The sequence below is a fragment of the Trematomus bernacchii genome, unplaced genomic scaffold (assembly GCF_902827165.1).
Source record: "Trematomus bernacchii unplaced genomic scaffold, fTreBer1.1, whole genome shotgun sequence".
In the NCBI taxonomy this organism is placed as follows: domain Eukaryota; kingdom Metazoa; phylum Chordata; class Actinopteri; order Perciformes; family Nototheniidae; genus Trematomus; species Trematomus bernacchii.
The window spans coordinates 14,575,026-14,594,945 of NW_022987648.1; the positions used below are offsets into that span (position 1 = coordinate 14,575,026).

The following is a 19,920-nucleotide window of genomic DNA, read 5'->3' on the forward strand; positions in this document are numbered from 1 at the left end:
CACTCTGTAAGATTGTAATGGAGTGATGCCATCTGTGCATATTAACTTAGTTAGATCAATCTGGGAATTAACAAGAATTCAAAAACTCCCAGACACACTGCTCATCACTCTTATTTCAAAACTGCTACAAGATGCAGGGATAAGCAAATCTTCCATCTGGGTCCACTCCTCACACACTTATTAAATGCATATTGGTCCATAAACCCTGTCTGGCCTGATATCGCACGCTGACAGCCCTGCCCTTTCCAAAGGGTTTTTAGGAGGAAGTGACACATCTCTGAGGCATTTCCACCTTCCTATCTGCCTGTAGCACCCTGCCTGAGGGTGAGATAAACCCATACGCAAAGTTGCTTTTCTATATTACATTCAATACAATGGCAAATGATCAGTTTCCCTATTGCTAGTTAGCATTTTAGCACTTCTGGAATCCCTTGATTGGAGTCTTTTATACTACAAAATAAATTACATGTCGGTAAATACCCCACTCGCTTTTTCGTGTATTTTTTTTTAGTTTTCTAACAAGTGACTCTATAATAATGAATTTCATCAGGCTGAACATTAGCCGCATTGAGCTTAGCGGTGGTGAAGTGAAGTCATGTGACCGTATTGTAGTTTGTTGATAGCATTATCTTAGTTATTTACTTCTGCCGATTGCATTCACGATCAACTATTTCAAAAGTTGTTGTACAATTGGGAGTTTATTCTGCAGAACAAAATAGTTTTTGACATAGTTAAATCATTTTACTGACTTTAAGTAGAATTGTTGTTGTTTACTTAAACACAACTTTAAACAAGTTTAAAATAATCACAAAACGACTTTGTATTTTTGTGGTGGATCAAATTGTACATGTACATATGTGAAAAATGAACCCACTTTTAGTTGTTCAGGGTTTGTGTGATGTCTACCGCATTTTTAAAAAATAATAGTTTATTGATTTAACAAAAGCATCTGTTTTGGTAAAGACCAATATTGTTACCAGAGACAAAAGTAGGTTGTGAGCAGGTCTCTCCATATGACTCTCCTTCCACCATGGAAGCCACTAGCATGCTGCTCTTTGACTATAAATGGAGGCTGGTTGTCAGCAACGGGAAAGGATGCAGACTATCACTCCTGTGATGAATTCCTCCTGTTGCCTCCACCCTCCCTCTTCTGGTCTCCATGTGTCTTCAGTTCCCTTATTTTGCATCTCTGAAACTTCCTCTGTTCTCAGGATTCTGTACACATCTGCAAACACTATAAGGCTATATAGTCCATACACAATCAATCTTTATTTGCAACAATATATTGCTGACAGCTGTCCTAATATTCAAAGTTTAGTCGATGTCTTTCCTGTCTCAATTCTTCCTGCTTGTATTGATTTGTGTTTTCTTTAACTCAATGTAAAGCCCAAATCTCCAGTTTGTTTATGAAATCATATTGACAGACACGGATTAGGTTTTAAGATCTAAACTCCTGCCAAAGACAAATCATTTGTAGTAAAAGGATGCATATGATTGATGTTTTGATGCGTTACTAGTAGGAGAGGAAGTTACATTTTTGTCATCTTGACATTTTGGAATGTAATGTAGTCAAACCCTCACTCGTTCAGTAAAAATACAATTTATACAAAATAATTCAAATACGACACATAGGGGCTTCAATGTATTTTTGACTACCAGACTCTTAGTGTACAATCTAATCCGCGTGTCCCACCTTAGCTCTGAAACATTCCAAAATGTGATTGTGTATGTCTAAACAAAATAAAATCTCCAAGCTTCCAAATGACCCTTCACAAACCTGTAGGTGACCCATGTGCTTGTTGTCCTACCGCCTAAGATGGGCTACATTAGTCCAAAATAAAGTATGTATATTTAGACGTCATGCCCGTCATGCACACATAATTGGAATGCCAGTTGACATACTCTACTTTGCATAACAGCTACGCACAAAAATATCCCATCCTGTGTTCCCCTCCTGTGGCGCTCACAGCTATTCCTGCACAAACATGGCCCCCAAGGCTTCAAGTCAAACTGGCTGGTGAGCCTTGCTACTAGAATATCAGAATTCTTCACATTCTGTTACCCTACAGTAATCTCACACAGTGATACCAATCAGTGTATGAGCAGACCGAATCCCTTAACACACACATTCACTACCTCATACCATTTTTCCTGTAATCATTTTTGACTGTTAGGTCAGTCACCGAAATGTAAAATATCTGTCAGGGTAATATGAGATAAATAATGGACCAATCATAGCCATCATAAGCCAGGGCATCAAACCACAAGCCTATGCTCCGTCATACTCACTACTACAGTTAGTACACATAATGACATTCGAGAGTGGAGGTGTGTTCTTGAAAAATAAAACAACTACGTTAAAGCCAAACCAACTCTTCTCCACTGCCTGTTTTACTGGTCGCTGAGGAAAATGTTTTCACAACACACAAGTAGGATTTCACTAGTTATGTTTTAAGGACCAAATTGCAAGAGTTATGATTTGGTAAGAATCTATATTTCGGTCGACATCTAACTGCATTGCTTTGATCCCTGTCTTGTAAACAGTTTACTTACAAGCGAGCATAAAAATCACAAAACTCCTTATAGACTTTGACATCGCTTTTTCGTCTCTGGGACTTTGACACCGGGACCTCCGCCTCGCCGCCGTCGTCCCCTGGAAGCCTCTGGTGGAAACCGTTTATCTCCCTGTGAGCAACAGAGTCCGGGGCTTCTCCATCCTCAGGTATCGACGGAGGCAGGACACGACCGTTTATCTCCATACTCGTCTACAACAGTCCACATTCACTGCAGAAAATGCCTAACACCTGTATCACAGTCACTGCGGGCGATAGAAGATCCTCTCTGGTTGGTTAGTCAAAGTTTCCAGTAATGGAGATAGCAGTCCAGTAAGCATTGGGAGCTGTAATCCACATAGCAAGAAGGAGACCCAAACACTAATCAGACTGCGCTGGGAGGACTCTCCCTCTCTCTCTCCCTCACACACACACACCCTCTTTCTCTCATTCCCACATCAACTCTTTTCTCTCTCACATACTCACACACTCAGTTTCCCCTCCTGTCACACTCACTGTCTATTCTGGGGCAGGCTCCTGAAACTGAAGAGCCCACCCTGACGCCTGTCATGGACGAGGTCACTGTGACACACACACACACACACACACACACACACACACACACACACACACACACACACCACACACACACACACACACACACACACACACCACACACACACACACACACACCACACACACACACACACACACACACACACACACACACACACACACACACACACACACACACACACAACACCACACACACACACCACACACACACACACACACACACACACACACACACACACACACACACACCACACACACACACACACACACACACACACACACACACACACACACACACATCACACACACACCACACACACACAACACACACACACACACACACACACCTTAGCAGTATTTTTATTTGAATGTTTTGCCTGGTAACTCGTCTATGGCTAATATCTACCCGTGTGTGTGTGTGTGTGTGTGTGTGTGTGTGTGTGTGTGTGTGTGTGTGTGTGTTTTGGTGTTAGCTAACAGCTGGAACTCTCAGCTTGCTGGTAAATATAACAAACGTGGCTCCAAGTGTGCGCAAATGGGAATGTCACACAAAAGGCAGAGACGCTAAAGTCAATCATTAAGATAGAAGCAGAATGTTACAAATATTTCTTTTTACTTGAGTCATTGTAAAACACACTGGAGATATTGTCTTATCAGGGATGATTGGATATAATGCAATGCCATTTGTTTAATTACATTTTTATCGAGTGACTAACCAATGCTGCAATGTTTGGTACCTGAACTGATTTGACTTTCCTTTGTTGGTTGGGTTCGTTCCAAATGTATTGTAACCCACCTACTTGTAAACCATGTTGTGTTCGTTTATTGGCTGCTTAATGTAAAGCATAATGTAAATATGGTATGTGTCTTCTCCAAATGGGAGCAACTTGAATATCCGTTTGGAACAACTATCTAAAGCGGTCTAGATCTACAATTATAAAATATGTTAATCGTCCTCTGAAATCCCATGTTGGTCAAAAGACATTCCCTTAAACCCACAGATCTGGGTTTCTTCTGGGTAAATGGTAGCTCTTTATGTGGTTAAACTCTGCTGGCATCTCAAATTATTGACCACTTCCCGAAACCATCAAAAAAAACACAAAGCCAGATCTGGAAATACACTGCAGAGAGACAAACGCGTTTGACATGCTCCAATGGAAAGCAGCTGCTGTGTTAATCCTGCAAAGCTACGGGATGTGCAATGAACACATCGGTCTTTAAAAAGTCAAAAACAATGTGCCTGTGTGTTTGTGTCAGTGTATGCCTCTATTATTTTACAGTCTTCTGCAGTACTCCATAATTCTACAAATAGACACCTAGTGGAGCCTCAACTCCAAACTAGGTGCTGGCAGCTGCTGTTTTCTGTGCATGTGTGTGTGTGAGAGTTTGTATACATAGTAGGGGCCAACTCTATGTTCTCTAAAAGAGCTACACAACTGGATATAACATCCAAAGCATCCATTCACATTTTTATTTTGTATTATTGTTTTTTCATTTGGGGGCGATTGGTCTCTGAAATGCATCATATTTTCTAAGTGCGTGTATTCTTTCTAGGCGACTCTAAACACAAGCAGTGGTGTATTGTTGTGTAATAATTAGTATAGTGTGTCAATACTGTGAAAGGATCGTGCCACTAAATAAACACCTCCCTTTTGAACACTATTTTAAGTATTTAGTCTCTATCAAGAAAATGTTATAATGTGATAAAAGTGATAATGAACCATGTCACCAGGCAACATCTACAGCTTCAGGAGCCTTTTCCAAAACAGAACAATGACTGCAGAGAAGTCTTGTACTTTCAGCCTGGGCTCGGTTGAGGATCTCCTCCACTTGGAACCACTGTTGAGTGACTGGGGTACAATGGACAGAGGGTGGGGGCTCAACAGGAAACACACGTAATCTTTCCAACAGATTACAGACCTTGCCATGCAGATGGTTCCACCCAAAAACCAGAGCTTGGGAACTCAGCCCACTGGTGTCCATAATACCACATATTCATATTCAAACTGTTCTAATAAACTTCAGTTAAACATTATTAGGTTTTAAATACATACATTTGAGAACAAATAGAGCTCCACACTGTTTTTAATACTTTAAACAACAGCTATTAACAAGTGATTAGACAACAATTTTCCGCAAGCTAAGAGTAACAAAAGAATCAAGCCCACTTTTTCCTTTCTTTCTTATTCACTGATACACACAAACTATTAAATAGTTAAATTCATAAATTAAAGTTACACAACATGGAAGGTTTCTTCAAATGAAAAAGCCAATAAATCAAGAAATGCGTTTGCGTCTTTCATTGTGACAAAAGTTACCAGTCACACAAACTTTCCAAGACCACAAATGTACACTTAAATATAAATATATATATATATTTGTTAAATAAACATGAATGAAAAGTAGCATATTGGATTGAAATCCCAATGCGTTACTCCAAGTCGAGAGAGAGAGTATGTGAGTGATGATATGAGTGTCAACCTGATCTTAAAAATGGCTACAGCAACTGTCAGCAGCAGACAAGGTGTCTCTGCTGTGCCCCTCCCCCCCCCCCTGCAGGATAGGATTTTGAGACTTCCTTATGGGGTCATAAAAGGTCACTGAAGAGGTTACAGGCAGGTCACTTGGAAAATGACAGGAAATGTAAGGGGGGATTTGTGCATTTAATCAAATGCAGTTATTTACATCAACATATGTGTGCTTGGCTCCTAAAGTCAGACTTATTTGGCCCAATAACAAAACCAAACAAAAGTATTCTTGAACAAACTAATAAAATAAATGGGAATAAGTAGGTTAAACAGAAAGACATAGAATGTTGGAGTCTTAAAAACTAAAACTTTAAATAAACTTCAATGCCAAGGACAATGGTGCATTCACATACTGATGGGATGGTCCCATTTGGGAATCAGTTTTTCTGACTTTAGCCATTTGTGAACTTTAGGATGTGTTGTATTTTATTGCTCAGAGTGTTTAAACAACATGCTGATAGCTGTTCCCGAGTTCAAGTTCCTATTTGGTGGGGTGTTCACCCAAACCTCCCAGTAAGGAACCCATGTTTCCCTTTATTACGACACCACATTAGCAAAAGTGAAACAATTTGTGTATCCATCCCGTGAATCTGCTCCAAAATGGGTTCTTCCTTGGCCCATGCTACACGCTTCCACCAAGTTTAATACAAATCAGGCCAGTTGTTTTCCTGTAACACTGCTGACAGACAACACACCACACACACACACACACACACACACACACACACACACACACACAGGTAAGCCAAACCTTGCAAACATTTTAAACAAATCAGACCCTTCTTAGGCCCCGGCCCCACGGGAACGCATACGGCAAAACGCATAGGATTAACGCAAACGCAATCGCCAAAAAGCTTCCGTCCATACGCAATATACACCGGATAGTGTCTTGCCACACGAGACGGCTCCGTTTAGATCCAACCGCTGGGAAAGCTGCAGTACATATGCCGAGCCTGTACGTGGCGCTGTAACTTCCTCCACAAAAGCAGCAACTTCCTCCACAAAAGCAGCGAAGAAGAATGGTTGTCATGGCTGCACTTCTGTTTATTCTCCGCGGTGGGGGCTGAGGGATCCGGGCAGAGTTTTTCGCCGGTCAACGTGTGTTAAAGTTTAAATCTTCCGGACAAAATTATAAAAGTGCCGGTCAAAGGTCTTCTTTGTTATTTATTGAGCTTTAAAACAAATGAATAACGACGATATAATGATATATAATCATAAAATACACGGAGCCTGTCTCTTTTTCCTCTCTTCTGACAGCGTCAGTGTCTGTCTCATGCAGCAGCTGATCCTGTAAGTAAACCCGACAGTAAAAATAAACATATTTATAACTAGTTTAGGTAGTTTGAGAGGTAATTAAAATAGCTAAGGGTGATGATCTGACTTGAAGTGTGTGTTTTGCTCCCGCTGCATCACAGCGGGAGGAGCTGCGTGTCTCCCTCCTGTCAGATTAGACTTCACTCGCGTTTATGTTCATATCGAGATAAAGATAAATAATCTGAATTCAGTGTACAGTGTACTTTTGCGGGGGTGAGCAGCAGAGGCGGGGAGAGGCGGGGCTATTGCGTCGTCATTATCAGAAACGGATGACCGTATAGGCTACCACACGGCCCCGTTGGACCCCCCAGAGCGCTCCGTTCCCAGATCTATCCACCTTTGGACCCGTTGTCGTTTGCAGGGTCCGTTTCTACCGTTCCGTTACGGCGTCGTGTAGCTTAAAGGGCTATACGCAAGAGAAATATGCGGATACAACCCGTTTTCGTTCCCGTGGGGCCTGGGCCTTAACTGTCAATGCTGCAAAGTCATTCCTCCACTGCATGATTCTATCCCACATTGAATACTGTTTTACAAACTGGTCGTTTGCTTGGGACACAAACCTGAAACCAATAGAAAAGCTGTACAAGAGAGCTATCAAGGTGTTTGACAGAAAGCCAAATTCATACCACCACTGCTTTACCATCCTTAAAAAACACAATTTCTTGAGTTTTGACAATTTTAAGTCTTTTAAAAGTATGTGTTTTTTTTATAAATGTTACATGGACTGGCCCCCCGTCCCCTCCCTTAGGGGAATTCATCCACAAAAAACACACTGGACGCTGCACTAGGTCAGAAACCAGAGGAGACTGAAGTCCACCGTAGACGGACAACTTTTGGACAAAATGTCCTTTCCATTAAAGGCAGCTCATTGTGGAATAGCCTCCCAACTGAGATACGGGATTGTCCCACTCTCAATAGTTTTAAAGGTCAACTCAAAGAATGGTTGAGAAACAAACAGACGTGCAATCACCGCTAAATGCACTTTAAAGGGGACCTATAATGCAAAATGCACTTTTGTACGTCTTTTATACATGAATATGTGTCCCCGGTGTTCCAGGGAACTCACCAAGTGTCAGAAAACATAACCCTCTCTCTTTTCCTCCATACCCAAATCTCTAAAAAAGGGGCTGCAACGGATCTGATACAGACTGATCCAGATTTGAACATTTCTCTGACGTCAGGACGGAGGAGCTGACCTATCAGGGGAATGAGAGGTTGCCGTGGCATGGTAACAGCATGGTAACACGACGCTCGTAACTCGGCCCCCTCCTTTGCAGGGGGGCGTGGTCAGCTGCAGCGCATGCAAAGACAGGGTGGAGGAGAGCAAAATAGAGCGAAATGAGGCATGGCTAAAATGCATGATCGGTTTGGTATTTTGAAAAAGAAAACGTATAAATATACCTTATATAGGTATGGCCCTACAATATATTATTCAAATATAGCATGATAGGTCCACTTTAACACAGGGGTATCTCCTCTTGCACTTTATGTAGCTCTTGTGTCATCTCTTGCACTTTATGTCGTTGCTGCTATATTGTACTGCCATGTGGTAAATGCTTGTATGCTGCTCTTGCTCTTTTTGCATATCATGTATTTTTTGCTTTGTTTACAAATGTCATGTTCTTATATGTTGTATGTCAGGGACTACGGATGGAAATTAGCTCAAAGCTAAAATCCGGCATATTTACACTTGGAAGCATTATTTGTCTAAAGTGTTCATTAATGTGCATTGTCCCTGTTCAAATAAACGATTAAATGAAACCAAGTAACTAAAAACTAAAGAAAATGCATATTTAATGCAGTGTTCTTAAAGTGATGGTACACATCATGGACCCCCAGAGATGATAAGACAAGGGTTTATTTCCAATGCAAGCCGTATAGAAAATATCACTGCTTGATCTGGTTGGCACAATAACAGTGCGTATGTGCCGAGGGTTTAACTCCATTCACTAGTTGATCCTGGAAGTATTTGTCTTTAGTTGGTGGTCAATTTGGATTTGTCAGATACACTTGTCATTTAATCCCTCATGGTTTAAGGCTTAAGTTTCTTTCTTGAGCCAAAAATGATGTATTTCTTCATATTGATTTAACCCTTTTAGGACAGATAAAGCTACAAAATAAACATGATGGGGTCATATCAGCCCATAACTCAGTGACATTTCAAATAACTGAGTCAATCCAAAATGTTTCCTGTATTGTTATGGGCAAAAAACACAAAATCCTGCGGATAAAATAAATGTGCAATACAGAACATGTCTGTTTGAAATGAGGTTGGCTTAATAAATCTGTATCTTCAGAACATTTTCCAGACCCATGCAACAACCGTGACTCTCATCCGGAGCGAGGCGACCAGATTCAGGCCAAAGGAACAAATCAAACACACCCTGCTCACACACTGTGTCAACAGAAACCATGGCGACACTCATATGAGGGCTGCTTGGGCAAAATCATTTTTCCTTTGGTAAGGCATGAGAGTACACACACTAAAGTACACACATACACACATGCGCGCGCGCACACACATGCGCGCGCGCACACACACACACACACACACACACTTCATGACTAACATTTCCTTTATTCCCCACGCCCATGTGACACAAGGGTCAGAAAACACTTCACTGTGCAGGACAGCCAGAAACACACACAGAGCTATCAAAGAAATAACATGTTTTTGTATTTTTTCTGTTATTTCTTTCAGCACTAATGTAACTCTGGAACTCACTCCCACAAAACATCAGAGACTGTACTGACCTCCCCACTTTCAAAACACCTCTTCAGACCAGCTTTTAATGTGTGAATAATGTTGTGTTGGTGTGTTGTTTTAATATTTTAATTCCATTTTTTATATTTGATTTGATTTCCTTTTTAATACCACTATAAAGTGTCTTTGAGCACCTGAAAAAATGCTTAGAAATTAAATGTATTATTATTAATGTCTCAGAAGCAATTAGTATTAAAGGAGCTATCTTGCTCCATTACAGTCTGATTTAAGATACATTGTTGCTCATTAAGTAAGTTATTTTGGCACATTTGAAAGACATGTTGGACATGATTACGTCTGCTTTCACATTTATATACAGTCTTGCCATTTATTGACAACGGTGCTTGTAAGTATGGAAATAAGATGCTTTGTTGTTATTGTGTGCCAATATGGTTTTGGCTGTCATTATCATAACTAAATATTTGTTAAAAATCCACACAGAATGGGATTCAGTTTTTTTTGTCAAAAGTTATAAAAGTATATTTTCTTCCTCACTGTCACTGACAGGTTTCTTTGATTCCGACCCTCTTGTTTTCCCCTCTCATTGTTTCTGCTACAATTGTGGTTGATCGTAGTCCTGTAATTTATTGATGTAACCTCCTTTTGAAATAAACTATGAATGTTTGGTTTGAAGCAAACCAGCAGAAATTCCAGAAAACTCAGAGGAGTTTCCGACATTTCTGAGGCTGAGGCTTTGCTTGCTAAACTCAGTGACCCTATAACTCCTTAGATAGTATTTCCTGTCAAAAAGTTATGCCTCAATAAATGATTCAAAGTGCAAATATCGCTTAGGATCAACTTTGCATAAGAGAAATTCAGAACCAATCTATCTATCTATTTTTGCATGTCATGAGAAGGAATTAGGCTACAAAGCAAGACATGAAGCTCTTGAGTATTTGACCGAAGACACATCTAGAGAGAGCGCCTTCTTTCTGTCCACATTCCTCACATTACTGCATTCCTTTAATCACTTCAGGATTACAAGAACACACGCACGCACACACAAAAAAAAGAGAGACTGACAATGAGAGAGCCAGAGAGGTAATTGTGAAAGACATTAAAAAGGCCATCCAAAACTGATGTTCTTGTGTTGTGAAACGAGCATTGCAAAAGACTGCACATTGTACATCGCTCCTGGTCACACAACTTGGAGGAATTCAGCCATCAGCTGCAGTATTTACTGATCAAATACTTCACATCTCTCCGTATCTATCTTTGTCAATACACGACACACTGAGGAGGAGTTTTCTTCAGAAGTTCTTTGGTAAGGAACATGTTTCTGTAGCAACACAACCAAACCCTCAGCACATGATGCAAGACAGTGTCGATCAGCTCCAGCTAAAATAACACAACCAACCCAAATGTTTAAAGTCAACATTCTTAGAACAAGATATGGCTCACCAAAAATACTTAAGACCTAAATGGAAAATTCTATTAAAGTCAAAAGATATGGTAGCAAAAATAAGTAGAGAGATGTGTCAGCTGACCCGACACCGCCACAAACTACTGGTCAGAAAGTGTGACACAGCAAAGTAACACTGCAATGAGAGGAAGGTAAGCTGTGGATAAAGTGTCCGATTTTAAAGCAGAAGCATTTGTACACAGTATTTTGAAAAAGAATCCAAAACAAAATATCCACAGATTCCTAGAGAGCCAATGGGGATGCTGGTCACAGTGACACACATACAAAATGGCAACTTTTACAAGCCCTGTATGTTTGTTGTTAATTTTTTAACATAGATATGGAGCCATTTAAAAACGTTATCAGAGCTGATTTGTTGCGATACTAGTCATCACAGAACACCTTTAGGTATGAGGAGTACACTGTGGAGTAAAAGTTAAGAAGGACTCACAAACAGGTGGAGGGGCGATACAATAAATTGTGCCGTTGAATGAACAGGTTCTTATCAATCATTTGACAGAAGATGAAAAGCTTCCCAGACTCACCTGAGGCTCTCCCCTGCCAGACTTCCATAGCTGTCTGGTCTCTCCTGTCTCCGTCTGTACAAGTCTGAGTTTGACAACTCTTTAAGCCTCAAAGAGTTCATCTCCCCTTCGCCTCGATCCCTCCCTTCCTTCCTTCCTACTCCTCGTGTACTGAAAGCACTGTAATACTCCAAAGAAAGTGTGTGTGTCAAATAGAAAGATGAAGTCTTGTGCTGTGCTCGTTCCCTCTCTCAAACACACCTCCCGGGCTCACACACCCTTGGTGAAGAACATATTCAGAGGCGTGGTTTCACAGCCTGCACACCTATCAGATAAGTGTAGCTCCTCCTCCTGCAGCAGGTAGAGGGGGAATGCCTCGGAGAAAAGGAGAAAGAGTCATATACGGAGAAAAGCGTTGCCCTCTCTGGCCTTTGCCCCCACGACTCCATTAACCTCCCACTCTCCCTGGCTCACAAGAGACAATGCAAGCAGAATAAAGGCCATTTCCCACACTAATGGGAAGCTGTAATTGCTAGTTATGTGAAATAGAGATAGACTATAATAAAAAAGAATTTGATATCAATTATTTAACAATCCAAATATGTATATATGTCCATTCAAATGATCAACATTTGACTGTGATATCTTGTTTCAACAGTTACTATATCACTTTATTTTAAATGTTTGTATTATTATCTTTATTTGTATTCTATTTTTTTTTGTTTTACCTTGTGTGAATCCTGTGTTTCACTCTGACCCCGTTGCTGCTATAAACACCTGAAAAAATAAAGTTCCATATCTTATCTTATTGAGCCCTTCCTAAACTGGAAGTGTGAGGCTTAAACCAATACTTAACAACAATTAAACCAGTGTTTTCCTTATAATTATTACATATATTTAGGGATGCCTAATGCTTGGTCATTTCCTATAGCTATAAATAAAAATCTTTATGTTCAATCATAACAGAAACAGTTAATATGCACAAGATAATAGTACATTTTAGGCAGTTAAATTCACAGGAAATAAAAGAAAAAAAGAAAAATGTACAACAGATCATTTCATCTATTTAATATTGTGTGCCTATTTGGTTTCCTTAATACCTAATAATATAATATAATCAAAAGTAGCATTATTTATATTTACGAATAGGGAGTTTTTAAATGCTATTATTATACCTTTAGCGTACCAATGTTTGGATATAAATGATGATCTGACCTGAAAGCAGCCTCATGTAAACCAGGCCAGGCGTAATAATGTTATGTTGTTCACAGTAAGGAGGAATAGTAAGCTAAAAACAAACCCTGCAGTCAGCATTTCAGTCAGAGCAGCAGCTTGTTTAGAAGGCTGGGAACATATGTGTTGAATAAAGCTGCTCTCTGTTGAACAATGCCCCCTTATAATGGAGTCATATTTTCAATCATACACCGCTCTTCAATTTGACTCGAGCTCCTTCATCCCCACAGAAACAACAAACGATTGAAAAAAGGGGAAAATGTCAATCTATGAATAATTCATCAAAATGTTATGTGGGAACAAGAGATCCTCCCAAACAAACACAAAACACTGCAGATGCATATTTTCAGATGGAGCTGAACGCTGCCTCTGAGGCATGTTAATTACAAGCGAGAAGCTGTGACGCCATCAAAAGCAGCGACGGGATTGGTCAGAAGAACCAAACTAGCAGAGTCAACAAGCAGCTAAAGGAGAAACAGATGCAAACAGAGCACTGACTGCAGCTCTGTGGAGAAAACATGCAGTGTGATGAGACAAGTCAATCTGAAATGCACGTTATCATTTAGTCAGTACCTGTCATTATAGATGGCAAAGGAGTGAAAGTGTGATGGTGTTAAATGGCTGTGGGGGTACTAAAGGCTGACAGAAATGTCTCTCCCTATTATACAGACAGGTGCATGCCCTATAAACAGTTCACCTCCAATGCGCTTGCCTTGACCTGTTCAGCATTCAACATGAAAACACAGAAAGTGGCAGCGCAGAATCGTTGAGCTTCAGAATCAGCCTCACAGTAGCGGGGCCGACATGTCTGAGTATGCAAGAACATTCATGATGAATCATCGCTTTAGGCTCTATCTGAGATCACCTCACTAACTATTCACTACAGTTGGAATGTGGATTTCCATTACAATTACATTTAAAAAAAAAAAAAGGTAATTTTCATAACCACATAATTCTACGCTGGTATGTCTTATGGTTAGTAAAAGTGACACGCAGTATGCTATGTGCACTGGAACACACACACAGTGTTTATGTAAGTGTTTTAGGCTGCCTAATGATGGTAACCCCCTTTATAGGACACCTCCCCATTAACGTGTATAAGTGCTGTTTGTGCACAAAGGTATCTCAGGCCTATGTGTGTGTTAGAGCTAATTAAATGTACCCTTGGGTATTAATAAAGCATTTGTAAAGCTATAATTAATGAAAGTAATGGTCGCAGTGTGGCACTACAGTATGAACCCTCTGAGACTTCAAAGCTAACAGTGCCCCTGGATGGAGTTCTTATCGTTTTTACTTCTTAGTAATAATTTGTTCTGTTGCAAACTCTCACACTGACTCATCACACACTCAGTTAAAACAGAGCAGACATTTTCTAGAAGATGCCCCTGAACCAACCCCTCTGCCACATGAGTGCACTGCCACCGTGTGGACACCACCGGTACAACAGATAATCTATCAGCTTTCAGGCATGTCGGTACAATTCTCAGATCAGAGTGGAAATTCTTGTTGAATCCAGATAATCTAGCCACATGTGAAGATCGTAAAAGCAATTCTCAATCTTGCAAACAAATTACAAATGCTTCGGCACATTCATTTACAATGTATTATAGTGGTTCTCTGTTTAAAAGTCTTCAACTTTCATAGTAGTTCATTGCATTAGTCAAAATGGTTTGTTGTCAAAATATATCAATCTTATTTTCTATACATTTTTGTTCAGTTTATGTTGAAAATGTGTGCTGTATTGATGAATTAATACATTCACTAAAGAAGGGGAATGCGTAAAGCGTTAGATCGACCAAGCATCAACCAGTAAGTTCATATATCTACATTTCAACTTTTTTTCATACAGTGCTGAAAACGGTTGTTTGTATCACAATGACAAGGTCTGTCTGTTAAAGAGTATAGAAAAGTGCAAATGTTACGGATATTCCTATAGAAGTATACGAAGAAAAAGAGCAACATATCTAGCACAAATCACTGTTGTGTTTGTGTTATTAGGAATCTTCTCAAAGTCAAAATACACAATGCAATATTCAAAGGGTTCACAGACCGAGGTGAGCATGCAGCTCCTTAAACAGTGTAATACCAAAACATATACACATAGCCTGAAGAAAGCAATGGAGCCTCATTTGCTGCTTCAATTACAAATAGTTTAAACGTTAACATAAAATCTTCTTACCAGAGCTTTGTGACAAACTGTAGTGAGGATATTTGTCGTTGTTGCTCAAGTCACTTTGCTGTCACTGCAAACACTTAATGCCGTTATCTAGTCTGCAAGACCACATCACTTCCTGTTTGCTGTGGTGTGTGTGTGTAAGTGTGTGTGCGGGTGTGAATGTGTGTCCCTACTTGTGTCCATATGCCAGTATGTGTGTGTGGGAGATGGGTGGACGTAAAGCCAGCATACACACTTGTAGCCCTGTGTGTGTGTCGTGTTGCAGGGTGGTGGTGGGGTGTGAGGAGGGGGGAGATTCAGGGAGATGAAAGAAGGATCCGGTAGTTCTCATAGACCTGCCATGTTATCTCTCCAGCTTCAATGGTGAGAGGTTAAACTACAATTACCACACACACTGACTGCCACTGGCACATTATACCCACTGGGAGTGAGGATGATCCATTATAATCACGGGTGTGCCTTGAAATATGAAACCAAGCTCTGTCTTCACTGACTGTTTCGCAACTATTTTGGGCTGTTAACATGACAACAACATAATAAAGTAATAGAGTTAAAGGAACTTTGTTGATATTGGCTGTCAAACTAAAGAAAATTAGGTAAATAGGAATAAAGAAAACGTTCAAAACCCCTAAACTAAATACCACACGTTTACACTTAAATGTACAATGTATTAGTAGGAACATACTGTAGATTACAGAATAAGGATATTATGCAAGAAAAAATTGTAACTACATTTTAATAGGAATATAGTCAGACTGCAAATACATATGTTGACTTATCCGCCAATACATTTTTTGATTTACTGATTTAGACTAACTGTTTGATTGATAAAATATCACAAAAAAGGTTTAAAAATATTGCCGATTCTTAAAGTCCAATATGACATCTTTGAATTTTCCTAGTGTCAGTATATAAAAAAGATTCTGTGTTTTCCCAAAGATTCTGGTATACTAACATGTTTTTATAACTTGTCACTGTTAACTAGAAGGATGACTTGTGCAGATCGCTGAATGACACGCTGCCTTAAAGTGGACCTATCATGCTATATTATAATAATATAGTGTAGGACCATACCTATATAAGGCATATTTATACTTTTTTTTTTCTTCAAAATACCAAACAGATCATGCATTTTAGCCATGCCTGATTTCGCTCAATTTGCCCTGTTTTTGCAAGGGCTGAATCAGTGAGAACAGCACCATCTACAGGCCTGGCATATGTACTACAGCGTCTCCAGCGCTTTCGAACGGCAATGGCCGTAGCTGTCTCCTCCTGATTGGTGGAGTTGGCCCAATAGCCGTAGCGCCACTGTCCTGACGTCAGGACAGTGTTCAAATCTGGATCAGTTTTGATCAGATCCGTTGCAGCCCCTTTTTTAGAGATTTGGGTATGGAGGAAAATAGAGAGGGTTGTGTTTTCTGACACTTGGTGAGTTCCCTGGAACACCGGGGACACATATTCATGTATAAAAGACGTACAAAAGTGCATTTTGCATGATAGGTCCCCTTTAACACAAGCAACTCATTGTTTCCAGTGATTCATCCGGGAGTATAGCAGAAATGTTTAGAAGTAGGAATAGAAATAGCATGACATAACAATTTTAAGTTCTCTTTACACACACACCATGCAGGAGGAACTGCTGCAACCATTGCCTCTTGTTCCACACTTCCTTCTGCCTCAGCCAGGCCGTTATCATAGCAGACTTTACTATGATAAATATCTCAATTACAACAGTTTCTGATTGTTTCATATAGCAAAGAACCCTTTAGAATATCATAGTAAGTCTAGCTAGTGAGTCTGCCTCACAATGAATCCATTTCAATGTAAAGACAGTTTAGTGGTAGGCCTTAAATGTGCGTCCAGAGCAGAGTCAGTTATTCAGTGTAGTAGAAATGAGCTACAGTGTAGGTTTCAATAAACACTTCTTCACACACCACATGCATCAAGTTCATACACACACACAGTCCAAATCATAAATCACACAAGTGCACCGCTCTTCCAAACAAGGACAAGTCCACACTGGAGGAGCCCGGGACATTCTTCTAAGCTCTGGTTGTATCAACACAGTGTAGAATCAGATGAAAATGTAATACGTTGGGAATGCAGAAGCAGCAGCAGCAATCCTCAGGCCTTTAAAAGACTTGCCCTCTGACAGCTTTTAGTGTCCAGAGAGCTTTATAAAAGCCAGATTCATCCCGGGCCATAATTAACTCAGCGGTGCACACAGTAGCATTCACACTGGTGGAAAATAATACGGCTCTTTAAAGCAGTCCCCCGGGAACGGATGGTCAGAAGGGGTTCAGAAAGCAATAACTAGTGTCCAGTGAGGTTCTGTGGACATTCCTGTGCAGGGAGTAGAATGATTTGTAGAAAATAGAGGATCTTCCTCCTTCTTCCTTTACATTTGTATTTTGGCTGCATTATTGTGAGTGTATCACTCCTGTCTAAAGTGTGAGAGCGGTTTAGGCATTTAATTATTACAACTTTTGCTTATATAATATGCAATTGGAGATTCTCCCAAAACTGTCACTGTGATTATTTGTTTTAAGCTAGATGTGTGGCTAATGGGAAATCTGCTCAAGCTAGGATTTATTTTGGTGGGCAGAAGCATGGAAATTGAAAAAGAAACTCAACAAATAAGGAGATTTGTTTCTTAAGTCTAACACAGACATCTGATAATTGCAATACAATAGCGAGATATAATATTGAAATACATGTGCATTTGTTAACAATCTGAAATAAAAACACCAGTACCAACGTACAATGTAAAAGTAAGGAAGGGAATTCATTCTGATCATCAAGATAAAAATAGTTTTACAATAATTATGTGATGTGTTAAATCATCACAGTAGTATAGAAATGTAATCCCTGTTGCTTCTGTGGCATCCTACTTGTAGAACATGATTGCTGTATTTTTGGAAATATGTTTCATAGCATGATGAAAATATCAAAACAGCCCAATGGGATACAGATGACTTTCTCAACAGAAAGATGCTTTCAAACCAACCTCAATATCACATCTGTCATTTTAAATGGCTAATAGGTCCACGAGACCGTTAGATACTTTTCACTTCTGTATAGATCTGATACACAACACGGATATATCATTTATAGAACATTTTTGATCACTTAAAATACAGTTTTTCCCAACTAAAAGCTTTCATCATGAAGACGGTAGAAGGCGCTAGCGAGCACTTTAACTGAGGCTGAGATTGTAGCTTTACAACATTATAAGTAACTGAGCTACATTAGCTAGCTCCAAAGAGTTAGTGTGTAGCTAATGTAACAACAACTTTCCGGGATAAAAGACAGTTTTTCTAAAATGTTTTATCCAACAGTTTGCCTGACCCATGAGAGAATGGAACAAACCGGGGCTGCGTCTTTTTTCATCCATCGAGAAACTGTCAACTTCCCAAGTTTTCGGGCAAAAGTCTCTTTTAGGGAAACACTTGTAAAACTTCTCACTTACCCGTTCGTCATTTCAGTGATGCCGAGCATGACTCCGCTCTCTCCCGGTCCAGGCTGGGGTTTTCCGCCTCCAGTTGCAGATGTACAGATGTTTAAAGTCTGGGATGTAGTATTGGTTTCCTCTCAGAGAGCAGAATGGCGAAGACGGGCCTCGCCTCTGTTCACAAACCGTCAATTCTGACTCAACAGAATACTGCACTTCCGGTTCTGACTTTCAAAGTAAAACCATTCTTATAATTCATGAAAATGTCTTTCAACTGAGTCCAGCTTTATATTTTTTGTCAAAATAAACAACGAACTAAATTAAAATAAAATACTAACACATGACACATTATAAGTATTATACTATAAGTTTCATTAAGACGTGTTGTAAATCAGTGATTACAAACTACTTTATACAGCATGATTACAATAAAAACAAATAATAAATAAGTATGACGACTATAAAATATGAAAATAACATTTTGAATCAATAAGAAATGTGGTTAGATAATGACATGTAATAATGCTGGTTTTGGTTTAATATCTGTTCAGCTATCTGTGACATGAGCACATGTTCTCAAAATCTTAATCTGATTGCTCTATTGTTTTATGTTAAAATCGTTTTTGTTTGGTCCTTTTCTTACAATGTATCTTCTTTGACAGTGTTTACGTATGCACCACATACGCCAAGGCAAATTCCTCGTATGCGTAAACCTACTTGGCAATAAACATGTTTCTGATTCTGAAGTTTCTACAAAAGCCAATTTTGCTACTCTCTTTTGAACTATATGAAAGCTTCTACAAATAGGCTTGTCACAGTAGGACATAGGCAAGTCCCTGATAATGTTTTTAGGATGTGATAAATGGCTAAGGGCTAAAATGGCGGGGGGAAATAATAAATATTCAGGGAGCAGCAGGTTCACACTCTATGGACTGGACTTGTAACCTGTCTTGTAACCCAAGAAGACAAACACACACTCATCAATTGCAAACATCCGTGCTTTTATTTTGAAGGATACCACACTTGTTGACTGTTTTTCTGTGGCAGCTTGTCATTCAGTCTGCGAGCGAGCTTCCACAGCTGGAGAAATACTAATTCAGTTTTCAGCCAGAAAACGACAACACCCGCCCTGCAAAATCAGCGCTGGGTGTATTCGTAACAAGTTGAACGTATGAAACGTATACATATATGTTATCGGTGCAGGCTGCTGCCTTAGCCTACCACGTAGTGTTCTTTATTTACAAATGATGCATCAGGTCAGAATGTATGGAAAGTCTGACTTTTCATTTTCTGACCACCGGAAACTATAAAACTTCAACATGGCGAGTGGGTGTAGTGAAAAGAGCATTTATAGGCTATTAGACCACTACTCTGCAAGTATCTGCAAAGTAAGAGGATAT

At 39.7% G+C, this 19,920-nt stretch overlaps 1 protein-coding gene across 5 annotated transcripts in view; it reads right to left on the bottom strand.

The window, feature by feature from the left end:
• Positions 1-18,694, bottom strand: part of LOC117485685 (LIM and senescent cell antigen-like-containing domain protein 1) — a 35,386-nt gene extending 16,692 nt beyond the window's left edge. The window contains exon 1 of one of the 5 annotated variants that reach the window (XM_034134323.1): positions 18,539-18,694. In XM_034134323.1, the coding sequence (XP_033990214.1) occupies positions 18,539-18,567 (29 nt within the window). In that variant the 5' untranslated portion in view covers positions 18,568-18,694. Of the gene's footprint in view, positions 1-2,553; positions 2,937-11,681; positions 12,018-15,072; positions 15,162-18,538 lie in introns of those variants that run through there. The other 4 variants (XM_034134325.1, XM_034134322.1, XM_034134321.1 and 1 more) reach the window with 4 other exon arrangements.
• Positions 18,695-19,920: the final 1,226 nt, after the last annotated feature.